At 44.0% G+C, this 25,950-nt stretch overlaps 2 protein-coding genes and 1 non-coding gene across 3 annotated transcripts in view; 2 read left to right on the top strand and 1 right to left on the bottom strand.

The window, feature by feature from the left end:
• The window catches only part of GTF2A2 (general transcription factor IIA subunit 2), a 12,640-nt gene extending 7,262 nt beyond the window's left edge, over nt 1-5,378 (top strand). Inside the window, exons 3-5 of the mRNA XM_004709463.2 lie at nt 1-108; nt 2,896-3,022; nt 5,092-5,378. Of these exons, the coding sequence (XP_004709520.1) occupies nt 1-108; nt 2,896-3,022; nt 5,092-5,117 (261 nt within the window). The 3' untranslated portion in view covers nt 5,118-5,378. The remainder of the gene's footprint in view (nt 109-2,895; nt 3,023-5,091) is intronic.
• An 8,439-nt stretch (nt 5,379-13,817) lies between these two features.
• Nucleotides 13,818-13,950, top strand: LOC115868237. The gene has a single exon (XR_004045497.1). It is a non-coding gene; the product is annotated as a small nucleolar RNA SNORA70 (small nucleolar RNA).
• Nucleotides 13,951-21,226: 7,276 nt separating this feature from the next.
• GCNT3 (glucosaminyl (N-acetyl) transferase 3, mucin type) lies at nt 21,227-22,549 on the bottom strand. Its single transcript, XM_004709462.1, has one exon. The coding sequence runs from the start codon at nt 22,547-22,549 to the stop codon at nt 21,227-21,229; it is 1,323 nt and encodes a 440-aa protein (XP_004709519.1).
• Between the last annotated feature and the right edge of the window lie 3,401 nt (nt 22,550-25,950).

The raw sequence follows: 25,950 nt of genomic DNA, 5'->3' as shown, positions 1-25,950 counted from the left end.
CAGTCTCAACAGATCACTCCTCAACTCGCCCTTCAAGTTCTTCTTCAATTTGATAAGGCTATAAATTCAGCCCTGGCTCAGAGGGTCAGGAACAGAGTCAATTTCAGGGTAAGGACGTTTTCCTAAATCTAGACGCTTACACCAGTGGTTACTACAATGGTGGGGTTGTTTTTGTTTGGGGGCCTTACAAATGTATCCGTCATAAGAGGACAAGCTACTGTATTAAAATTTGGAACTGGTTTTGTGATAACCCAACGGCACTTACTTTCAAATGGTCTGTGCACTGAGTGCCTCCCCTCAGAAGAAGAGAGTTGTTCTGAGACTTTTGTTCCATTGTTGCACGTGTCCGCGTGTGTCTGTGGCTGCCTTCCCCGAGAGTGACTGGAGCCCCAGTGCCTGCAACATGATGTGCTGCACTGAGGGTAGTGGCAGAGCCCTCTCTGAGGTCTACTTGGGTGTTTTCAAACTCTGGCCTTCACCCGAGGAGAGTGACCATCTTGGAAACCCGCTGGGACAGTTCTGCCCTGTCCGATAAGGTCTCTCTGAGTCGAAACCGACTCGTTAACAGTAAGTTTGTTTTCAGCTTTTGACCTTCACCCATGACCTTCACCCAGCTCAGTCAAATACAAAGTGGTTTCTAGAAGCTTCACAGTGCCTCCCACCTCCTCAGCGTCACCCTAGCTTACAAAGACGAGAACTTAAAAAGAAGATGCGGGTCTGTTCGCGTGGACACTGAGGCGTGGCACAATGTGTGCATTGAACAGACAGCCGGAGCTGGCAACGCTTTATCAGATGGTTCAGTGTAAATTCCCATTGTAGGAACCATGGAAAAGGAAAAACCGCCACATCATGATATTGACAAGAGTGGTGTAACATTAAAATAAATGTAGGCTTCTCATTTGGATCTACTTGGTTAAGATTAAAGGTCATTTGACAGGTGCCCGTCTCTAGAAGAGAGTCTTTGGCCTGTTGTCCAAACGCTGGAAATCCTTCCTCTGCCCTGATCGGGACTCACTCTTCCATTCTTGGGTTTTCTTTTCCCAGTGGCATGCTCTGCTTCAGGCTCCGCCAGCCCGTGCCTCGTGCCTCGAGTTCACAGCAAACTCGGTCTCTTTTTGAGTCCACACTATTTTCATCTAACTGTCATTTTCCATGATTTCATCAAAAGATACAGCACATTGATAATTCCTAATTTGTCCAGGCCCATTCTTCCCTTGAACCAGATCAAGAATGTATTCTAACTCTGGTGACTCCCTGTCTGCCAGTCATTCATTCATTCCTCAGTTACCCAGGGCCTCCACAGCCGTCCTTGACCAGTTCCGCTCCACTTCGTGGCCTTCGTTAACTCTGATCTGTTCTCACTCCTGAGCTTTGTCCTAAGCTCCGCTGTTCCTAGACACCAGGACTTGCCTTGAATCTCAAACTGAACAAGTCCAAATGTAATTTGCCTCCTAACCCAACTTTTCTATGAAAGCATTCTTACTGGAGCCCCACACTTGAGAATGACCCTTGATTTGTCGCTCACTGCTCACCACACTAGAGCTGGTTCCTTTTCAAGTACGTCCTGTGCTAAGTCTGATCCTGCGGCTCCTTTGCTTCAGCTCCTTCGTGGCGTCCAGTGCTCCTAGTGCAGGGCAGGGTTTCCTAGGCTCTCCGTGGTGGGCTTCACCTGAGCGCTTGCTCACACCTTCTCTTGAAACCTGCTAACCCAGTCCAAGGCTCTCTTCCTTTCCCTGCCCACTCTCCCTCGACTAACTGTCACTCTTTCTTCAGGACTCAACGGACACTTCAGAAAGCCTCGTCTGCCTTCGGCCCTCCATTCCCTGAGTGCTCCTTCCGTGCTCCTTCTGCTCAGCAGCCCCCTCCTCCTCGCACTGCTACACTAAGCTTTCGCTTGATTAAATGATCTTTCTTCCTAACCAAGCTTGGGTGGCAGAGACACACCACTGTATCTTACACTCTGTCATGGTCTCACACGGCAATGGCTTGCATTTATGCATGCCACTCATAGCCATCAGATGTCCTCCGATTGCGGCTGTTAACAGATAACACTCCACGGGGATATTGGTGTAGTTAATGCCGTTTGAGGAACAGGGGACTGTTTTTAGGCATGTACAATGGCTTCACACACTAAATTTCACAGGTGTGTCTGCCTGCCCGCCTCAGGTATTCATTGTATTTTGCTGTCTATCCTCGCCCTTTCACCACATGCTTTTCCAAAGCTTTCAATTCCCCGAAAGCTTTTTATTAACGATGGGAATGTCAGTTGCGTGGGACAAGGAGTGTTAGCCTTGGCTCCACAGTTAAAATCCATCTCGTAGGCAATCCCTGCTTCTACAAAGTGGAGACTTGATGCCCACAATACAAGTTTAGTTGGTGGCTTTTGGCTCCCAGCCACCCCACAGGGCAGAGTAGCACTGCCCCTGAGGGTTTCTGGGCGCCCTCTTTCAGGGGGCACATCCCCTGGTCTCTGGGGGCACTGGGTGCTTTCAAACCACCAACCTTTTTGGTTTGCAGCTTGATCACTTGCTGCTTTCAGTGAAGATGTAGCTTTTTAAAAATGAACTTTCACAGTGTAACCACGTGAGGGCAGTAGAAACACCTCAAGTGTTCCCTCTGCTTTTCTGCAGATTTCAGGTAAGTAATTTGCAGCCTCTTTACAGTGCTGAAAGTAGACTGCTAACTAAAATATTCTTCCACTCTTCCCTTAGTAAAATTCTCCAGGGTTTGTTTTTGTGTGATTTTAAAAGGTGATATGATTGAATTAAGAAACTCTTAAACGTTAATTAAGCATATATTTACTGTTCAGAATTATTGACATGGTAGCTGGGTTCTCTTAATTTGCTTTGGGGGAAAATGACTCTTCATGGTGTGTCTAAATGTTTTGTTTTAAAGGGCTCTCTAAATACGTACAGATTCTGCGATAATGTGTGGACTTTTGTTTTGAATGATGTTGAATTCAGAGAGGTGACAGAGCTTATTAAAGTGGATAAAGTGAAAATTGTAGCCTGTGATGGTAAAAGTAAGTGTTCATCTAATTACTGTGAAAGCCAAACCGCGTGACATGTTGTTATGAAGCTTTAAGAACTGTGTGTCTGAAAGCCGCCCATCCAGAAACCCGCCGTCATCTCTGCTGGAGTCTGAATTCCAGATCTCCAACCGCTCCTGCATTGAACCCGCCCCGTGTCCCCACTAACTTGTGTGAGGACGACCATACGCAAACACATACACCTGTCTTCCTTATTTCCGCTACAGATACTCAGTGTCCATCTGCCTGTTCACAGCCCCCTTTTTCTGTAAGGAAGTGTTGATTGAGTGAGACTGTTTAGCCTGTGGTTTCTGTGTTACTGGATACCTCGGCATTTTAGATTTTAAAAACAAATTACCTAAAAGCTGATGGCCGTTAACTGTCAGTAAAAGCCTGCTCAGCTGTAATAGTAGCTAGCCTGTCTGTCGTGTTGGTACGGATGTAGCCTCCACAACGGACCCAGGAACTCGTCCCAAGGCCTTAGCCGCTTTGGACATTGGCATCTCTGCTTCCGTTCTATAGGTAGTTGTTTCTGCCTTGCTAATTTTATTTTGAATATACAGAGCAGTTTCTAAAAGTTTGTGGGGAAAATCCCATTATCTTTTCATTCCATTTTTCCGTGAAACTTTTGAAGCTCCTTCGTATGCTTTAATTTCTGAACATGTTGTGTCAAAGGCACATCTGTTCCTAAAAATAGAGAAAGACTCATTGTGCTGCAAAATGGGAGTTTTAAAGAGAGAAAAAATGTAGGAGGCCCTTATTTCTAAGATGAGTCACTTTTTTGTGTATGTGTATTAGAATTCAAATGGAATAGCGAATTATTGAAGAAAAGTAGAATACAGAAAATCACACAACATAAAGAATCCTGCGTAACACCTTGACCACTTTTAATATTGCATTATATAACCTTCTAGTCTTTTATGTATGTTTCTTTAAAGCAATGTGTGTGTTTGTGTAGACCCACATTTCTAAGTATTCCATTGTTCATATAAGACAGTCTGTTCTTCTTAAACCTCATCTTAATTACTCTCTATATAAAGTTAGCCGTTTCGCCCCTTTTAAAGAAAGTCTCTTCCAGATGTCAAAGTCTCAGGCAATTACAATTGGTGCCTTTCACAAGGTGGATTAGGAGCAGTCATTCAAAGAACTTTAGGCATAGGATAGTTTAGTCATCAGGTACTTGGGTCTTTCTGTCATTCTGACAAGGAACCAAAAGTGGTGAAGCCCGTTCCGAGCACCCTGGTGGTGTTGGAGCAGCCGTGTAAAGACAGGTGGTTACTCGTGGGAGCTGCTGTCCTGAAGACCCTGAGAGTGTGCCCTTTATTTAAAAATGTAAGCTCTTTGTATGTCCACGCTTACAGGAGAAGTCATAAATCCTCCTGCCTGATCTCAGTGGCCTGAGGGCTCAAGAAAAGCCTCGCTTGTGTACTTTATCTCTAGCAGCACAGAAGGGTGAAATCTTAGAAAATCTCCTCCAAATTACAATAGAAATGGTTTGGCATTGACAGACAGGTGTGTTTGAATCATTAAGAAAATACTGTGTGATGCCAAATAAATGAAGTGCTGCTGTAAAGTAAGCTCATTTTGTTCCCAAGGCCAGCTGTCTGCTGTAAAGCTGAGTTCCTAATAGAGAAACAGGAATTTGGCTCTCTGCAATACCAAGACCTATCTTTAAATCCTCTTCTAATGATTTGTTAGGGTTCTCTCGTGGTATGAAAGAGGGGCAGAGGAGGAGTTAGAGGACTTGGATCCCACAGTGGTTCTACAGCAGTTACATAAACAACATGTAGTACGACTGGAGTTTTCGCGCACTCAGAGTTAGAGAGGCGAGCATTGTCGTTTCCCCTCTGCCCGGAGAATTATTAAGTTCCTAAGCTATGTTTGTCTAGGCTTCCCTCTTGAACCTTGCCCCCTCTTTAACCCTACCCCTCAAGCCACTACCACTACTAGTTCCTGTGTGTGTGTGTGTGTGTGTGTGTGTGTGTGTGTTTAAATACAGTCTTAAAATCTCTCCCTTTAAAACGGAACTGCTCCTTGAGCTTATTTTCTCTTCTGTTTTCTAGATACTGGCTCCAGCACTACAGAATGATTAAAGAAACGGGCTTTCTCTTGCCATCTTCTGTTTGTCGCTGTTTGAGGAGAAGCCTAGAAGAGACTTTAACTTACTCTTGCAGTGCAGAAGTGGCTCACCTGTGCTACACTGGCACAGAATTCCCCTCGGAAGCAGCTCGTAACTGTAACCTCTTACCTTTATTATACAGCATGGGAAACTGAACTTTTTTTTAATGACAAATCAGAAGCTGTTGCCTTCCTACAAACGTTCTGTAATAAACTCATTTTAAAATGTAAATTGAGTGATAACTGGCGGAGCAATGTGAGGATGTTGGATATGCATTTCTGTACTCTCATTGTGATAAAATATATACAATCCAGTGACCTTATTTATACTCACCATTCTCAAAAGTTTTACATCTTCCCACATAGGAACTCAGTACCCATTAAAAACACCCCGACTCTCATACGCACACACTCTCACTCACCTGGTGACCATTAATAAAATTGTCTCTCTGCATTTGCCTTGTTAGTAATCAGCATTTTAAGCATCATGGTCTTTGCAAAGGAAGTTAGAAAAATGCGTTCATTTCAGTAGCCATGCTAGTTTCATCAATTGATGACGTCAGTAAAGACAAAAGAAAATACTGTTTTACTTAGAAAAAGTATTTGAAGTACAGAAACACATAGATTGCTGGTGGGGCTATTTAAAGGGGTTTGGCACTTTCTTTTCAAATTGGAACTAGACATACCAGATGACCCAGCCTTCTCACTACTTGCTGTATAACGTGGAGTACTAGGAGCTGTGACATTAGTACGCGTTCATCACAGCACTATTCACAAAAACATGGAAACAACCTAAATGCCAATCCATGGAAGCGTGGATAAACCAAGTAACAGAAGAATGGCAAATCCACAGAACCACATATGGATGAATGTGGAGGACCTGCTCAGTGAAATGTCCGTCACAAAAGGATAAGTATGAAATCACTGTGGTGAAAAGTCAAGATTTTTACACCAAAACATTCAAAGTATAACAAAACTTGGGGAAAAAATCACCTTTAGACAACTTCTATAGCCAGGGAAAATTAAAAACCTATTCCCAACAACATAAAATGTCTGTCTATGTGATATGTAACTTCTTTTTGAAATAGCCACTCTATCCTAGATTCCCAAAATTCTTTGTCCTGCTCCCATTTCAGAAACAATTACTCCGTGTTCCCCTACTGGTTAAAAACTTGTACTTTGTATAGCTTATAATCTACAAAGAAGAGTATCAGCCTTCTTCGCCGCTGCCTGAATTGTAACCCCCACAGGCGCGAGCATCACCCACTTGAGGGAACACTGTTCTCGATCACAATGACTTTGCATTAAAAGCCTTACTAAATGTTGCACTTGTCATATATGTACGTACTTAAGGGAAAAATTATCCTTATTTACCAATCTAAGGCTGGCTGATATCAAAGAGGGAGAATGTCAGTCACCAGACGATTTTAGCACTTGACAGTAGGGCAATCAAGACCAACTTTTTAATGGCAGCTGGCTTTCTGGTCATTTAGTAATACTAGGTTATTGGCATTCCCGTCTGTGGTCAACCCCAATTCAACTTTAGTTCAGGATGCTTAGGGAAGGTCGCCTTTTTTATGTTGACAAATAATACAGTTAGATGCAATCCAGTACAAAAGCTTCTCATAAACCTATTAAAATGAAGTGTTTTTTATACTGTACTTAGTCCCCTTTTTCCAAGTTCAAAAATCACGTATAGTTAAGTGGGATCAAAGCTAAAGTCTGACCTGAAACGAAAGTAAACAACGTTATTTTATGTAAGGCAGCATTGTTCTAGCTCATAACCCTGAAAGAACAAATTGAGCCTTGACTTTGTCAAAGGTCATGCAAAAGTTTATGTAGCGGAGGAGAGGGGGAAAAAAGCTGATACCCAGGGCTCCAGTTGGAAGCAAATGTTTAGAAAATAATGGCAACTTGTGTACAAATTTGCATGTTGCAATTGATGTATGGATTGTAAGAGCCCCTAATAAAATGATCATGAAAGAAAAAATTATGTAGAAAGTAAAGATAATGGATTTTTTTATAATCATTTTATTAGGGGCTCATACAACTCTTCACAATCCGTACATACATCATTTGTGTCCAGCACATTAGTACATATGTTGCCATCATCATCACAACACCTGCTTTCTACTTGAGCCCTTGGTGTCAGCTCCTCATTTTTCCCCTTCCCTCCCCGCTCCCCCCTCCCCCTTGAAAATTTACAAATTATTATTTTATATCATATACCATCTGACGTCTCCCTCACCCATTTCGCTGTCCGTCCCCCAGGGAGGAGGTTATATGTAGACTTTGTCATCTGGATAAAATGGATTCTTGATTTTCCTCTTTTGCACCAACTTAAACCTGTACGTTACATCTGAACAGGATCTATCTGAGGCACTAAGGAGAAGATGTGAGTTTGAAAAGAGCCCCTAGCACAGCGGTTCTCAACCTGTGGGTCGCGACCTCTTTGGGGGTCAGAAGACTCATAACAGCAAAATTACAGTTATGAAATAGCAACAATTTTATGGTTGGCGGAGGGGGACCACAACATGGGCTGTATTAAAGGGTCGTGGCATTAGGAAGGTTGAAAACCACTGCCCTAGCAGAACAATATACTGTATATTCTGTTTAAAGTAAAAGCAAACATCAAATTTATGGTGATTTTTCTGTGGAAGAATAATGAAAAGCATTGATGCTTTACCAAAAGCTTATGGGAACAGTGTCCCAACCTGGCATTTCACGTGTGGATAACTCATTTTAAGGGACAAGATGATATTGAAGATAAAATCCATAGTGACAAACTGCATTAATTTGTGAGGAAAAAATCTTGTTCTTGCCATAATTGAAGAGGACCAGCAATTAACAGGAACAATAGCCAACACTATATTTATCACTATCGGTTCAGCTTACAGAAAATAGAGCTGACCAAACTGTCCACTGGATGGGTGTGGAAACTTGCACCCAAGATCAGCTACAAATAAGAATGGAGCTTTCAATGGAAATTTTAAACAAGTGAAATCAAGATCTTGAAGCATTTCTTGGAAGAATTGTAACGAGATGAAATGGGATTTTGTAAATCCTGAATGCAAAGTACAGTCATTGATACAAAGAGATGGAAGTGGTCTGATCAAAGCAGAAGCAGATCAGCCAAGAACAACGGTCATAGCAATCGTTTTTTGGGACATGAAAGAGCTGAATAGAAATTTTTAAAGAGCAGCTCCAGAAGAATAAAGTACTATAATGAAGTGTGCAAAGATGGGGAGTTAAAAAGCCGGAAGGGAATAACATGTTCAAGTTGAAAGAATGGGAGGAAAACTTCAGGCCTCAATTTGTAATACTAAAGGGTACTATGGGCAAAATATTGAATGATGCAGAAAGTGCCAAACATAGATGGAAAGAATAGTCACTTTACTAAAAAGAACTGGTCAACATTCAATCGTTTCAAGAGGTAGCATATAATCAGGAACCATTGATCATGAAGGAGGAAGTCCAACCTGCACTGAAAGCATTAGCAAAAACCAGGCTCCAGGAATTGACGGAATAGTAATTGAAATGTCTCAACAAGCTGATGAAGCACTAGAAGTACTCATTCAACCATGCCAGGGGTGCCCCACTCCTAATGCTGCGATCCTTTCATACAGTTCCTCATGTGGTGGAGACCCCCAACCATACCATTATGTTCGTTGTTACTTTATAACTGTCATTTTGCTACTGTTAGGAATCGTAATGAAAATATCTGCTATGCAGGATGTATTAGGTGGTGCCTGTGAATGGGTCATTTCGACTCCCAGAAGGGTCGCGACCCACAGGTTAAGAACCACTGGACTATGCCAACAAATTTGGAAGACAGCTACCTGGCCAACCAACTACAAGAGATCCCTGTTTGTTCCCATTCCAAAGAAAGGTGACCCAACAGAATGTGGAAATTATCAAATACCATTAATATCACATGCAAGTAAAATTTTGCTGAAATAAATCAATAATGGTTGCAGCAGTACATCAACTGGAGCTGCCAGAAATTCAAGCGGGATTCAGAAGACATGGAACAAAGGATAGCATTGCTAAAGTCAGATGAATGTTGGCTGAAATCAGAAAGGTCTAAAGAAATGTTTCTTGGTGTTTTATTGACCAGGCAAAGACACCTGTGTGGATTATAAACTATGCATAACATAGAGAAGAACATGAATTCCAGAACATTTCATTTTGCTCATGTGGAACCTGTCCATGGGCCAAGAGGCAGTTGTGTGAATGGAGCAGGGGAAATACAACATGGTTTACAATCAGGAAATGTTCAGAATTGTATCTCTCACCATATGTATTCACTCTGTATGCAGAGCAAATAATCAGAAGCTGGACTATATGAAGAAGAAGTTGGCATCAGGATTAGAGGGAGACGTACCAACAAGCTTGCTTGCCGAAAGGCCTGGATAGACTTGCTGTGGAAGATGAAGGGCTGCAGCCCTCATGATGAATCTCAACTCATGTCAAGAAAACAAAGATTTTCACAACTGAACCAATAGCCAACTTCATGATAAATGGAGAAAAGACAAGGCAAGGATTTCATTTTGCTTGGATCCACACTCTGTGCTCTTAGAAGCCGCAGTCAATGAAAATCCATCAAGGGATTGCATTGGGCACATCCGCTTGGCAAGACCTCCTGAAAATGACAAGAATGTCACTTGGACGACAAAGGTGCACCTGACCCAAGCCTTGGTGTTTGCATTCACCTCATGCCCAAGTGAAAGTTGGCCAATGAACAGGAAAGATGGGAGAACGGATGCATTTGATTTGTGTTAGCAAAGAATATTGAAAATACTGTGGATGACCAGAAGAGAAAAACGAATCTAGCTTGGTAGGCGGATAACCAGAATGTTCCTCCAAGCCAGTACGTCTAGATCATCTCACATACTTTGGACAGGTTGTTAGAAGAGGCCAGTCCCTGGAAAAGGCCACCATGCTTGGTAAAATAGAGTCATTGCAGAAAAAGAAGAAGGCCATTCATTCAATGGATTGGTACACTGGCTGCAACAATGGGCTCGAATATAGTCATTGTGAGGGTGGTACCGGGTTGAGCAGTGCTAGTTCTATTGTGCTAGGCTCACTATGAATCAGAGCTGATTCAACAGCCCCCAACAAGAAAGCATTCTGCTTGTTGATTTTCTAGAGAGCCAGAGAAGATACCATCTACTTATCACAAGAGTGTTTTGAAAACATCAAAGTTTTAGCAGAAAAGCTTCACCAGAGTCCACCAGACAATGCCCTTGCTTATTGCTCCCATCCCAGGGAAATTTGTAAGCATTTCTATGGGCAATCGGACCTCCACTGCTGGGTTTCTGCTGATCTTCTTGTTTCCTAATCTTAAAAAAAAATTTTTTACTGGGCACCAATGATATGGTTAAGTTCCCAGGCCCCTCAGTTCTGAAATTTCATTCTGTAACTAGAATTTGTGTTAGTTGTAATTATTCAAAATGAAAGACTTTTTAAGGTTCAACATAATGACTAGGAGGCAAGTCTGTAGAGTAGGGGTTGTAGAAATTAGAATGATTATTTCTTAGAAATATGTCCTTCTGTGAGTGATTACACGCACTGAACTCTCACAGAAGTGTAGTCAAACCAAAACGCAAAACCCTCACTGCCACCAGGTTGATTGTGGGTCATGTGACCCCTGTAGAACAGGATAAAACTGTTCCTTGAGGATTTCTGAGACTAATCTTTAAGGCAGTAGAAAGCCTCATCCTTCTCCTGTGGAGTGGCTGGTGGTCTTGAAATGCTGACCTTGCGGTTAGCAGCCCAACACATAATCTACCATGCCACCAGAGTGCCTCAGACAGAAGGATAGGGCAAAACTAAGCAGTGTATTGGCCAATAGGTGGTAAGTGTCTTAGAGTTATGGTTAACTGGCTTAGCCTACAGGGTGCAATCGTGACCTCCTACAGGGTCACTCAAGTGTGCCCTTGTCTGCTTGACTCAGATGAACACGAAACTCTCATCCTTGAAATCCAGTCTGTAACCGTTCCCATGTGCGCTCGGCCTACCTCTCACCGTTTGCCATCACATAACCTGCTCCACTTGAGTTCGAGAAAATCAAAGCTGGGTCGAAGGGTTCTCTTTTTGTCTTGGGTTACACGATTTTCTTTTCTATCCCACTTAATTCCTACTCAGACTTAAAAATTTAAGCCCGGCTATATCTCTGAGTCATTTTGACCTCTTACAAAGGAATCATGGTACATGATAAAAAATAGATGTCTATAATGTTTTAATATATGTGTATCAGGAAGAATATATACCTTTCTAAGAACAGAGCAGAGATAAGATAAGGGCATGTTTCTCCTAAGAGAGAGTGCGTTATACCTTATTGAATTATTATTTTGTATTGCTGACAACCTTTGAATAGCATTAACTCTTAAAAGTTAAAATTAGCTTTATAATTAAAATTAGCTCTATAATTAAAATTAGCTTTATAATTCAAAAAGAAAAAAGTGAATTTTGTCCACAAATTTTTTAAAATTTTCAATTCTACTGCATTTTTTTTTTTCATTTAAAGAGAATATTCAGTCTAAACAGGACAAGGGCAAGACGACCCCAGGACCCAGCATCCAGATGAGGGTGGTCTGAATGGTGTCCTAAGTGAATAGCATTAACTCTTGGACACAGACTGGACAATTGCTGACAAGAGCAGAACTGTCAGAGGTAGCTCAATCCAGACTTTTCTGTTGACTGCACTTCTGTTATCTTTGGGTGACTTGCACTGAAAGATGTACTCACAGTGTTGAGCTGGAGGCCATTTCTATGAGAGAGCAGGTTTTTGTTTGGTCTAATTAAACTCACGTGTTCCTAGGACTCATTCAGGTAACCAGTGTGGAATGCCTAGGATCTGTAATATCTTCCACCTGTCACAACTAGATCTTATACTCAGGCGAGCTACCACACGCGCCTCTATTTTTTGCCTGGGTAGAGATGCGTGTATCAAAACCTGACACTTTGTCCTGTCAGTTTCAATCACTTTCATGGGCAGCACATGACTGACACTTCCCATTGTGTTACTCAGGCGTTACTGGAATTATAGCGAAGGGTCCCTGCAAGAGCTTATACCACTTCCTACTCTCCCACGAGGCCATAAATCATTCATTTATCTATCGTCAGAACTAAGAATGAAAGCTGGTCTTTTTGTGATAATGCACAGTGACCTCTCTAGAGACACAGCCAAACTCTATTCCACTGTGAGGTTTCCCAAGAATGGGGGACGAGGGTGTCCAATAGATTAGCACTTAGAGCATTGACATCCATCGGTGTCCAGCCACTCCCGTTTGCCTAAAGGCCATTTGATGTAGGTGGTAAGAAGAGAGAATGCATTTCAGAAGATAGCTGCAGCTTTGTGTTATGCAATTGTGCTACATAAGTTCATCTTCTTCGAATTGTAATATGGTGTATAGGCAGAATTGATAGAACTTGGTGATGAATCGGCAAGAAGATGTTGCTGTCAAGAATGACTCACAGGGCACAAAGCAGCCCAGCATTTCAGGCATCAGGGAAGCACAACTCAAAACTGAAAGATCGGTTTACACCCATGAGAATGACTATTCGAAAAGAAAAGAAATGTTTGGCGTGGGTGTGGAAATTTTCACGCATTGTTAGTGGGAATGTAAAATGGTGCACTCATTTGGAAAAGTCTGGCATAGCCTCAAAAAGTGAGACATGGAATTTAAATAAAAACAAAGCTACTCACTCTCATTGAGTTGATTCTCATAGTAACCCTACAGGACAGAGTAGATCTGCCCCTGTCGGTCTCCAACCAATCCTCAGGAGAAAGATGAGGCTTTCTGCTCCCAGAAAGATTTATAGCTTTGGAAACCCAATGAAGCCATTCTGTTGTCCTATAGGGTCACTCTATAAATCAGGTTTCACTCAATGGCTTTGAGCTTGGGTGGAGTTATGGGACCAGCCCCAATATCAACTCCGGGCCACACAATGAGATTCACAGATCAGAGACTCGAAACTGCATTAAACCTCAAGATGATCTAATGACTCAATCTCTATTCAATACACAAGTAAATAGGGTTTTCCTTGACTGGTTTTTCATCTTCACTTTTTCCTTGACTGATTTCACAGATCTCCAGGCTTTTCTTCCGAGTCTCCCTTGCTCTGCAAGCTCTGCTAAAAGCTGTTCAGCAACACAGCCACATGCAAGGCTCTACTGATGGGTGGAGGGTGCTTTTGTCCTCCCTGCATTGCCCAGGAATTGAAGCCTGGTCTCTCACAGGGGAGGCAAAAATTCTACCACCGTTCAGTGGTTACATATACTATGTTCATTTTTGAAAAATCTCTTTCCACTTCTGCAAATTTACAGCAATTGTTCTGACAATATTTTTTAGCTCTTTGAACTCTTTCGGGAATTGCATAATTCACTCATGGTAGCTCATGGGAGTTGGGGCATGACACAGCTGAAACAAATGACAGTGTGTCTGGTTGGTTTGGCACCTCTACGTTACATGTTTGTTTCCTGAAGTACCATGTGAAGGTATAAAACTGTATTCAATCAAAAGTATAACAAGTTTTATTAAATGAACCAATAAATATGACAAGCATAGTTCTGTCTACCTTTTTAGACCTAGGGACAGAGTGAACGTTACTACAGGCACTTAGAAGAAGCTGTTGGTGCAGTTCAATGTTACAAAAGAGGAAGGAGCTGCAGCCAATTAAGCTGACCATCCTCATTCCAGGGGGGCCAGTGCACCATGGCTGCAAACAGCAAGCCTCCTCGGTAGTGTATGCCGCCTATTGGCATGTAGAGGCTGCTCTAAGGGGCCTTGCAGACAACCCTCTGCTGCTCTCCGGTGGCTGTGGCCTGGCTAATTTCTGCAGTCCTAACCTAGACTCCAAACTGAGATGCCAGGTGCTTTGGGGAGATCCCAAGGCAGAGTGGCTAGAGTCCCCCTTGGCCAGGTCATCATGCTCATCCGCACCAAGCTTCAAAACAAGGCGCAAGTGATTGAGGCCTTATGAAGGGCCAAGTTCAAGTTCCCTGGGAACCAGAAGATCCACATCTCCAAGAAATGGGACTTAACCAAGTTTAATGCGATGAACTTGAGGAGATGGTGACTGAGAAGCGCCTCATCCCAGATACCTGCCAAGTCAAATACACCCCCAACCATGGCCCCTGGGACAAAGGGTGGGCCCTGCTTTCATGGAGGCCTGGGAAGCCCTAGGCCCTGCCTCTCCTGTGCCCACCAAATAAATTGAACTTCCTGGGGGTGCAGGGGAGAGTAAAGAGTATGATATGTGCATGAAAGGCCAATAAAACTGTTACAAAAGTGAGAAATGTAAATTTATGCTTTTCACCTTGGGCTCCTTCTCAGCACCCCAACTTAGAGATAACCCTGATGACAAGTGCCATTTAAATGACTGTTTGCTGAACTCAACAAGAAAAGATTAGGTGTCAGTTCTGAGCCAGTGGGAACTGGCTGAATTTTACTGCTGGGACCAAGGCCCCACTCATCTACTCTCACTGCCATTGAGTTGACACTGACTCATAGATTCCCTATAGGACGGGGTAGAACTGCCCCTGTGAGATTGAGCCAGTAACTGTTATGGAGTAGAGCCCCGTCTTTCTCCCATGGAATAGCTAGTGGTTTCGAACTGCTAACCCAATGACCTTGAGGATCGACGCCCAATGCATAGCTACTATGCCACCAGGGTTCCTTAAGAGCCAGCTTGGCTCTACTTTTCCAAAACCAAAAGTTCAGTCAGAAAAGCGGAGTGTAGAACCCCAAAAGCTATCAATGAAGAACACAGGAAAGCAAACTGCCCTTCAGACATTTCCAATTATCTGACCGTCTTTATTTTTTATTGTGAATTGAGTGGTGTACCTTTAAGACCATCCACTCTGTGCTAAACAGTTCAGATGACTCATTCACACACACCCTGCTCCCCCACATGGGTCTCAAACTGCGAGATCCAGCCTCACATCCAGGCAGGTCCAAAGGGACCAATGTGGAATTGAAGGGAAGAAATTAGAGACAGACAGACATATTGGGGTGCTCACTTCCACCATGGCCTCGGGAACCAGATCAGAGCAACGTGTTGGGGTGCTCACTTCCACCATGGCCTCGGGAACCAGATCAGAGCAGAGAGAGATTGTATTCTCAACAATATCTTATATACTCTCCAGGCATGCAAGCCCCTCTAATTACACAGAACCACATACATAGCAAAGTGGGGTGTACCCTAATCTCAGAGGTTCCTGAGTTCTTTGAAGAAGCAACCTAACACCAGTGCTGGAGGCAGGTGAGGGGGAGTGACTGTCCCCTGAACAGAAAGAGCAATTGCCACATGTCTGCTCCTATAGATAAAGCTGCAGGCCAGATAGCAATCAGCCATGTGCTTGTAAGAGGTCACTTTAAGGCAGCACTATGCTGGGAGGATATTGTGGGATTAATCTTGGTTATAAGAATTTGATTGAGACTCATCTCTAGCCCACCAGTGGGAGGCCTCCATAAAATATGAGAATAAAGGAATTTGTTAGCATGCACTCTCTTCCCCTTCCTATTTCTCACACCCCACCCCACCCCACCCACACCAGTATTCTACCTCACCCCGCCAGGCCCTCTGATTTTTCTTCTCCAGCCTCCTCCAGAGCTGCTCCGGCCTCCTTTTCATCCACATCAACACCTCTTAAGTCTGTTCCCTTTATTATGCAAATATGTGTCTTGGTTTTCATCCTTCTGGAAGTGGTCTCATACCAGACTAGCCCTTTGTGTGGCTGACCAGCTTCACTCAGCATATCTCCAGATCTATACAAGTCAGGAGGTGCTTCCTGGCTCCATCATTGCTTTACAGGGATGTATGATATTCCATTGAGTGGATACACCAAAGTGTTCTTATCCATTCATCCAGCTTCTTGCTATCCTGAGCACTGCTGCCCTCGAGGTGGGAATGCATGTGTCTGTTAGGGCTACCTCTCCTGTTTCTTTAGAGTATATACCCAGCAAAGATTTTGCCAGGTTGTATGAAATTCCTATTCCCAATTGTTTGAGATAGCACCATATTACGTTCCACAATGGTTGTAGACATTTACAGACCCTCCGACAGTGTATGAAATTTGGCACCCCCTACAGTATTTGTTGTTTTCTTGTTTTGTGTTAATTGAGCTGTTGTTGGTGGTGTCAGGTGACATCTCATCATTTCTTTGATTTGAATCCTCCAGATGGCGAAGAATCGTGTGTATATTTTCATGTTTGTTCGCCATTTTTGGCAAATCGTCTGTTCATGTGCTTTGCCTGCTTTTTAATTGGGTTATTTTTCTTACTGAGGAGTTATAATTTTCTGTAGAGGTTAGAGATTAGTCCGTTGTCTGTTGTGCTATTGCCAAAGATTTTTTTTCCAGGCTACGGGTTCTCTTTTTACTTTTTGGATCAATTCTTTGGGTGTGCAAAGGTGTCTTATTTCTAATAAGATCCCAGACATCTACTTTGTGTTCTCCTGGGTGTGCCTCGTTGGTTATGTATAATGTGTCTATGCCCACTATAGGCTCCATAAGTTTGTCTACTTTCTCATTGAAGATCTTCATTGTTCTGTGATTTACCCGTATCTCGTTGATCCATCTTGAGTTCCCTTTTGCACGTGGGGGGAGGTCCTGTTTGATGCTTCTGCAGAGAGAGATCCAATTTTGCTGGCATCATTTATTGAAGAATTTTCTGGGCATCTCTAAATAAACAAGACTCACCACTTATATTTTCCCTGGAGAAAATTATGTCCATGTGAGGTCCCAGTGGGACAAAGTCAACGCCTACTATTAAACTATTTTTGAATGAAATGACATGAAGTCTGGCCCTTACTTCAAAAGCAATGAGGGATGAGGAGAGGGGCTAGTGAGTGACCGAGGTCAAACAAAACTGACCGAGCACTGATAGTTATTGAAGCTCCACCATGGGTAGGTTGGATTTGTCATACCCATCTCACTCCTAGTAGATGTGTTGGAAAACTTTAGAAAAAAAAATACCTGGCATGTGTAGTGCTTGACCTGAAATAACATGCACGGGCTCATTTGTCAAACCTTTGCTTGTTTTCATTGCCCAAGTTACTTTAGTGCCGCAGCATGTATGTCTTATACAACTGTCTCGTTGGAACACCGTTGCTATCATTCTGAACAAAGCTTGTCATCATCTTATGATACTTTATAGGCCACCTCAGGATGAATTTGTAACCTTTATGCTGTTGATCCGCTCTTTAAAACCCCTCTAATCTGGTGAAAATTCATTCATCTGTGCACGCTGTAGTAAAAACAGGACATTGGGGATGGGGATGGGGGCTTCTGGTACAGAGATCGAGTCTGCACCTGAGTTGAGGGCAGTTTCACCTCTCAAGACCTACAGAACTTGGCCACATACAGCAACGGATTTAGTGGGGTTAGCTCTAGACAGCATTACGCGGAAACACTTGTCAACTGAATTCTCTCTTGAATAGCTCAATTCTTATTCTCTGGTTCTGTGAACCTTATAAAGTCCTATTCCCAGAAGAAATTGGTCCCTGGGCAGGGATTTGACATTGTTCTTCCTGCTTCTAGAAGGTCATTGGCAACACTGCTCCTTTGGCCAGTGCATGGAATCAGTGTGCTCTATGCGTTTCTCCCTCTGTCATCACTTGACATCACCCCCCCTCAAGACCTAAAACCAATAAAGCAACAAAACCCCAAATTGGAGGCACAGGAAGGAAGATTCAGCGTGGACTATTATATAATACTGAGGGCAGTCACCCACACACCTCAATCCCCATCAGAAAGACTCTTTACAAATAAATTCCTGGGCTCTGATTCAGTGACTACCAACGGGTATCCCTGATCCCTAAATGATGATTTATCAATACCATTTCACACTTCAAAACAACAAAATAACCCCCAAGGGACCTTGGAAGAATGGCTAAGTAGAGGTGAAAACCACAGGCAGAAAATTGTTAGAGTCGGTTCTGATCTCATGGCAAAGAGTAGAACTGTGCCCTGTCGGCAGATCACCAGCGCCTTCTTTCCAGGGGCCTCTGGGTGAGTTCAAACCCCCAACTTTTGGGTTAGTAGTCTAGCCTTTGTACCATCCAGGAACTCCTAACTAAAAGTGAATGCTGGGGCATGCATATAATCCACCTGGAAAGGCTTCTTGTATCACAAAGTCAGGAAGTTACCAAAGACCAAGGGCATGTGAGCCAATGTTACAACACTCTCACTAGCTGAGGTTGGATGAATAACTCTCTCTCCTTGCCATCGAGTCCACGCTGACCCATAGCACCTCTCCAGGGTACTGTAGAGCTGCCCTGTGCGTTTCTGAGATTGTAACTTTTCCGGAGTAAAGTGGCTGTGGAGCGGCTGGTGGTTTCCAACTACTGGCCCTGCAGTTCGCAGCCCAAAGTGTAACCACTTATGCCCCCAGCACTCTTTTGTGAAGTGAATAATGGGTCCTAGAGAGATCAATCCTAATCCCTGGAATCTGTGAATGTTACCTTACACAACACTCTCCATGCAGAGGTGATCTTAAGTTAAGGGCATGTGGAGAAGGGGAGGATGGCCTCTAGATCCTCTTGATGGGCTGTAAAGGCCATCACACCAAGCCTTCTGAGGATTTAACACAGAGAAAGAGGGGAGAGCAATGTCCCCATGGAGACAGAGGCTACAGTGATGGGGCCACAAGTCAAGGAAAGCTGGCCTCCGCCAGAAGGTGGAAGAGGCAAGGAATGGGTTTTGGTCTTGAATAGTTGGAAGCATGTAGCTGCCAATCAAACGAGCTGGGGAAGCCCATGGAAGAGGCTTATTTATCAAAATTAAGAGTTTGATTTTGAGCCCATCAAATTGGAGATGGTGATTAGCCAAGTTGAGAGGTTGAGGAGACGGGCATCTGCAGGCTTTGATGTAAATAAAAACAATGTTCTCCAGGAGACCACAAGTCAACCAAATGGAGGAAATCCAAACCTTAAGAGGTAATACAAACATAGCTGTTCCTTAATTCATTCATAAGAATGTTTCTTTGCAGAGAAACGTTGAATAAATAGAGAAAACTTAAAGGGAGGATAAATCAACAGATGTGTTGGCTTAATTGTATCTAAAATACCCTAAGTAAACATGGGCGAGAGTCAACCTTTCCAATGGTTTGTGAAACAAAGAGCACTTTCCACACACCTGAATCTCATTGTAGAGAAAACATTAAGGCTTGGAAAGTTCCAGGAACTTCCTTCCCAAAGTTACAACCTCTTATTTTAGTCATTTTATTGACCTGAAATAGTCTGTTATTTTAAACAAGGACAACGAGGTCAAAGGGACCCAGGTTCTTGTTTCAAAACAAACACATGCACTCAGGGGAAGCAGCTTTGGGGTCCCACTGTCCACAGCCTCCGTTCACCTCAGAGGATGTCCCAAGGCTGTCACCTGGGCTAGTGATTATGGGGTTCCTGATTACCTTGACTCCAGGGGAACAGACTCTACAGGGCACTTCTACTGGAGATCCTTCCATCAGTCATTTCTGAGGTGGGGCCAAGAGCGAGGCCAAAAAGACTCATTTACAATGCAGGTAAGGCATTTACCACAGGAGTACAATCTTGTAAAAGAAAAGACTGCGTCCAGCATAGTATTTTCCAAAAGAAAATACTGCGTCCAACACAGTCCAACACAAAATACTGCGTCCAACATCAAGGCACATGGGTTGTGGAGAAAATGGAGCCCAAGGTCAGAGAATGAGGTTCATGGGACCACAGTCAGATATGAAGATAAATGTTCGTGAAGATGTCACATATTAATGGGAATGTCACTCAAACGTGCCAAGCTGGTTTGTAAGTCAGTCTCTTTTGCTGAGCATATTGTGTGCAGAAGATCAGCTATAGTCTACATGTCATATAGGATCCCTTGCCACCATAGAACCAGATGACCTCGAGTCCAAATGTCTGACCATTATCGCTGGAGATCCAGAAAGGAAGTTGTCGCACTTGGCAATATTTAAGCACACACACCCTCACTCCCCACATCATAGCCCATGCATACACCGACTGGACCCACACATCACCCAGCCACATACACTGTAACCCCCACATGTGATTCTTTCACCACAAAGAAGGAAATGTATTCTTTCACCAACAAACTACAAATAATGATCCTCTGACTCACATACTGAAATGAGAATTTTGACTCAAGGTCAAAAAACGTGAAGTGACCGGACATCATGGTTTAGCTAGACAGCCCCAGTTTATTCTCATTTCCCAGTATCATTCCTAAGGGTGCCACCCCTCCCCCCAGCCCACCATCGCCTGCCATTAAAATTCCACTTTGGATGAAGAATCAGTGCCTCTATCTAAATGGCTCATATCACTGTTATGGAAGCTTAACAATGTTAGCTGTGCCTGCATTGAAGGAAGCACGGGCCATCCAACGGATTGACAAGCGCATCCACTTCTGTCCCCGTTCGTTTGGACTGGCTGAGCATTCAACGTGGCTGGCCCCGTTTCTGCATAACAGTGAGTGGCTTCCACCCATCAGGGATTTTCAAGGTCGCTGATAGAAGGAAAAAACCTCACACATTTTCTTCTCTCTCTATTTATTAATTTTTCATGTACCTTACTTTTGTCTTACTAGACAAGAAGCAAACGTCGGCCTTTGAATCGGAAGTCACTTAATTTAAGGTTGACAGTACAAACTGAAGGCTCTCCTCCTATCAGTTTTTGGTTTTATACTCTCCTTTAGTGAAGCGCCCTCCGTTCCATGGCCGGCATGACTAGAAAGGGCATCTGCACAGAGTGGAAAAGCTGACTCTGCATTCATCCCAAACCCAGGGTCGCCTACCCCACTGCCCTCCCTGGCTTCCCCACTTAACAAAGGTTCTTATTCTCCGTGAGAAAGTCTGTGGAGGAGCTATTGCAATCGGGGTGGCAGAACCAGCTGGGATTGACTTACGCACACTCCACTGGAAGTCCCCTGTCCCTGGGGAATGCCATCGATCCCAGAGCCTTGGCCTCCCAGTCGCACATTGTCCCAGCAAGTTCTGAGCATGTTTGCATGGAGCATTTGCAAGTTCTGAGCATGTTTGCATGGACAATTGGCAGGAATTGCCAATTCTCTCGTCCAATGTCTCAGAGTTCAGTCCCATAGATGGCCTTATGGCGCAGGTACTCTTCTAAGCACTGGAGGGCATTGTCATCCACGGCTGGATCAAACTTGTTGGCCAGCAGGTGATGGGTCTGTAGCATCCAATGTAGGTCCCCAGACCCATAAATACAGATACCCCGCTGGTGGATTCCAGTGCAAGGTGGGTAAGGCGCCCCCTGTCTCATGTCTCCTTCGTGATTCTGCCACTTGACCAGTCTGGCAATGGCAGCCAAGTCCGAGACGTCATACTTGGTGTGGTAGGGAACAGAGCCAGGCATCCACGGTGCTCGCTGAAGGGTAGCCCAGAGGTGCTCATCGGGGCTGTAGGTGTCTTTTACCCACTCAATCAGTTGTTGGGATTTGGGGTTCTCTAAAACATGCTGGACGAAATCTCGCGAAGCCACGATATAGGCATTCCCTGTGAACACAGGCAAATTGCCGGGCGGAGGGTCTTTCATCTTGCTGGTCTTGCGCAGCGTGTCTGTCATCTCATAGTGATATTGCCAGCGGGATTTTTTGTACTCCGTAGGCATCTCTGACTCCATATTGCTCTTCCCATTCAACACCTTGAGAGCCTGGACCATCTCGGCATTGGTCTTTATGGGAAAGTCTGTCCCACATGTGTTCAGGAAGTATTTCCATGGCACCGGGCTCTGGAGCAAGTCTTCCATGCAGTTCAAGTCTGCCTGCACCCTGGACCACGAGGCATAAACCACTGGAACCAGTTTACTGGCCATGAAGACATTTGGGAAGCATGCGACAATCGCCTTGATGGCCGTTTTGAATGGTTCTGGGGACTTTTCATCCACGTGGACGCAGTATATGTTCTGGGGGGCATACACAGCTCTCAGCAGTCTTTCAAAATTTTCAATCTTCTCATGGACCACCATGGAGTAGGCAATGGGGAAGTCTAACTCTTCTTTGCTCAGTGGGAACTCTATAAACTTCCTCTGGGTCTTAAAGTGCTCACAGTTGTGGGTCAGGTTGAGGTAGTCCGCGTCGGTGAAAGGCTTCCTGTTTTTCTTGCTTGCTAGGTTTTCCAGGAGAGACTGAATCACGGCTTCCTCATCCCCTCTAATGACCCCAGAACAGTTGATGGACTTTTTTGCTGGCAGCTTCAGGGTCATGTACAAGTTGTTCCTACAGCGTTGGCTTTGAAAGTCCTTGGACTCCAGGTCCAGGTGCTCAAAGTCACATTTCAATCGGAGAGAAAGTCTCAGAGCCACAATGGCTAGCAGCATGTAACAAGCCAGGGCCCCCAGGTAAGACTGCAGGGAGAACTTCCTCTTCCACCAGGACATCTTCATGAAATGAAGACCAGGCAGAGGTGAGGCACAGGAAAGGAGGGGGAAGACGGCGTCCTTGGACAGAACAAAATGTTTTCAGTTACAAACAAATCTGACCACGCTCATAGGAACATCAAGCTCAACTCCAAACTAATAGCAAAAAAAAAGTATTTCTCCTCTGGACAAATATCTTCAGTAAATACCCACCTAGGGCCCTAGCCAATGGGGCTGGGATCAATTGCCACCTCCCATCCCGTGACAGGAAGGGAAGCCAGATTGAATACCTGCTCAAGTAGAGAATGAATGAGTAAGAGGAAGTCCCCACCCTTCATTCCTCGTCCCCTCCCGGAAGCCCTCACCACCTGTTTCTATGAGGAAGCTCTTATCTTTGACCAAGAATTTCTGGAAAATCTGGAGGGAGACGGCACGCCATACAGATTTCCCCTGCGTCCAGTCTAAAAGGAGAGGCCCTTTGAAAAGAAGAGCTATGTTTCTTGTTTGGCTGTTTACACACCAGGAGGCTTCTCAGTGCACAAAATTCAGTTGTGGTCTCCACCTGCCCTGTGCAAGCCCCCCACCCCCCGGCCTCTCCCTGGAAGGAAGACCCTGAATCGGTTCCCATCAGGATGACAGCCTGGAAAACCCAGAGCCGTTCTTTTCCATCCGATGGGGTCCCTGTGACGTGACATCAACCCGAGGGGACCCAACAGCACTCCCTCTCACAGACAGGCTTCCGTTTACCCGCGTTGAAGACACACCTCCCCACAGACACATGTAACCATGAATCCACATACAACACTTAATGAGTGCCATCTACAGACCAGGAAGGTTTCTTTACATCGGCTCTTTCAACCCTCGTGGCCAGCCTGGAGTATAATCTTATTAGATCACTTTTGCAGGCAGGAAAAGAAGGTAGCTCATTTTCCAGACACCATACACATTGCAAGAAGCAGATGGGCACTACCTTCCCATGGGCCCTCTCCCACGATTTTCTTTTTGTCCGCAAGCCTACAACGTGTCCCACCGAGCCCCAGCCACAATTCAAGGTACGGGGTACCATCAGAGAAAAGTAGATCTTCTGGGGCAGAAAATCTCTAAGCGAGAGAAACAAAATGACACCCACGCTTTAAGTAACAACTCTCCCCCTGATCAACACACACACACACACACACACACACACACACACACACCACCCCTCCCGTTATCCTCTCAGAACACTCTGAACAAGATCGTGTCCTGTTTGGTAAGAACTCCTAGCAGTATCTAGGAAGAAGCAAAACAGAAAAAGAAAGGGGGAGAAAAAAAACTCACCTTTAATGGGTTCTTTCCTAAGGAGAGACCATCTCTTCCCAGTGTGAGAATCTGTTTCCGAGGGAAGGGTGGGGGGGCTCCACAGAAGCAAGCACTTGTCCTTTTTCTCCTGGTCTTCTTCTCCCCTTCTCAAAAAGAGACTTTCTGGTGATCACAGAATGTGGGGTTCCCCTTGATTCCCTGCAAAACAGAGAGCACCCGGTGCCTCTATTGCTCTGCCTTTCTGCTTCTGCTCTCAGATGAGCGAGCAGACTCAGACGAGTCATTCAGAAGCACAGTCAACTGGGCAGGTAGGTGAGGCAGGAAGGAAAAAAAAGACTGGCATTATCTGAAAAGACAAGCAGGTCTTTCAATCAGAACGCTGATTTTGTGTCCACGCTCTCTTGCCAGAAAACTGTTCATTAAAACCTGTCAAAACTCCTACAAGAACTTAAAAGCCTTTCTCTCCCTCAACAGCCTCGCAGGTCTCCGTCCATTCCTTGTCGCTACCTGGCTGTGACCTGGGGCATAGGGTGTCACTCTGCTTATCGGAACCTGAAACAGGAGCAATAAAAATACTTCCCAGTGGATTTTTATTTTTAGCAAGCCAGTGAAAATCAGAGTTCCTTTGCCAAATAATAGGGATGGGATGACTGTTAGTAATCTGTAAACTGTAAAGAGTTTGATAAGAATTCCAGATTGCATATTCTCCTCACGAAATGAGTTTACGTTTAGAATTCTTAGCCATCTAAAGAATAGATTGCACAGAGGATGGCTTTGGCAGTACAATACGGGAGACGACTTCTTCCAAGCACCTGACACTGTTTACCATCCGCCACCCCCCTACCAGTTTCTCCCTCCTGCCAGCAAAATAGTAGACTATTTTAATGTAAAGCGATATTTTAATGTGAAGAGATTTAATTATAGGTGTCACATTGTTAAAGAATTAACTGATGGGGATGGGAGCGACACTAAGTTTTTAGGTAGCAGCCCTGTTGGTGTAAGGGTTATAAGTTGGGCTGCTAACTACAAGGTCAGCAGTTCGAAACCACCAGCAGCTCTTGTGATGACTTTTGGGTTGCTGTGATGCTAGAAGCAATGTCTCGGGTATTTCAAGGGCCGCCAGGGTCACCCAAAGTGACCAGGCTTCAGCAGAGCTTCCAGACCAAGAGCCAATGAGCAGGAAGGGCTAGACTCCCTATTTCAGAGGAAGGAGTCGCTGAAAGCATGCATCGCTTCGAAACTCTGTCAACTACTGAAGGCCCAATGAATACAGAAAGAACATTGTCAGAGAGAGTTCCAGAACATGGGACCCTCATGGAGGAACTGATTTCTCAGGGTGGAGTCGACCATGGTCACACGAGTCCGGTAAAGCTGGGGGAGTGGAGGCTTCAGGATGCTCATTTGCTGATGGGGCATGACTCCAGGTAAGGGGAAACAGCAGGGGAAGCAGCTGCAAACATCTGCTAACAATTGGAACTTGGAATGGGCGAAGTACGAATCTAGGAAAGTTGGAAGTGGTCAAAAATGAAATGAAATACATAAAGATCAATGTCCAAGGCATTAGTGAGTTGAAGCAGATTTGAGATTGGCCATTTTGAATCAGAACCTCACATGATTTACTATGCTGGGAATATCACAATCTGGAGGAATGACATGGTGTTCATTGTCAAAAAGGACATTGTAGAGTCAATCACGAAGTACAATGCTGTCTGTGATGGGATTGTATCTATCTGGATTAAAGAAATCCAATCAATACAACTTTTACTCCAAATTTATGCACCAATCACAAAAGCTAGTGAGGAAGAAATTGAAGAATTCTACCAGTCTGCAGTAAGAAATTGATCAAACATGTAATCAAGTGCATTGATAAGTATTGGTGATTGGAATGCAAAAGTTGGAAACAAAGAGGAAGGAATAATAGTTGGAGAATATAGTCTTAGTGATAGAAACGAAGCTGGAGATCACATCATATAATTGTGCAAAACCAACTTGTTCAGAGCAAGCACTTTTTTTTACTTTTTATTTATTTATTTATTTATTTTTAAATCAATTTATTGGGGCTCATACAATTCATCACAATACATAGATCAATTGTGTAAAGCACATCTATACATTTGTTGCCCTCATCA

The sequence above is a fragment of the Echinops telfairi genome, unplaced genomic scaffold (genome assembly GCF_000313985.2).
Source record: "Echinops telfairi isolate 266 unplaced genomic scaffold, ASM31398v2 ScPeMD7_8;HRSCAF=38, whole genome shotgun sequence".
Classification (NCBI taxonomy): Eukaryota; Metazoa; Chordata; class Mammalia; order Afrosoricida; family Tenrecidae; genus Echinops; species Echinops telfairi.
This window is presented reverse-complemented; position numbering and strand designations above follow the sequence as displayed.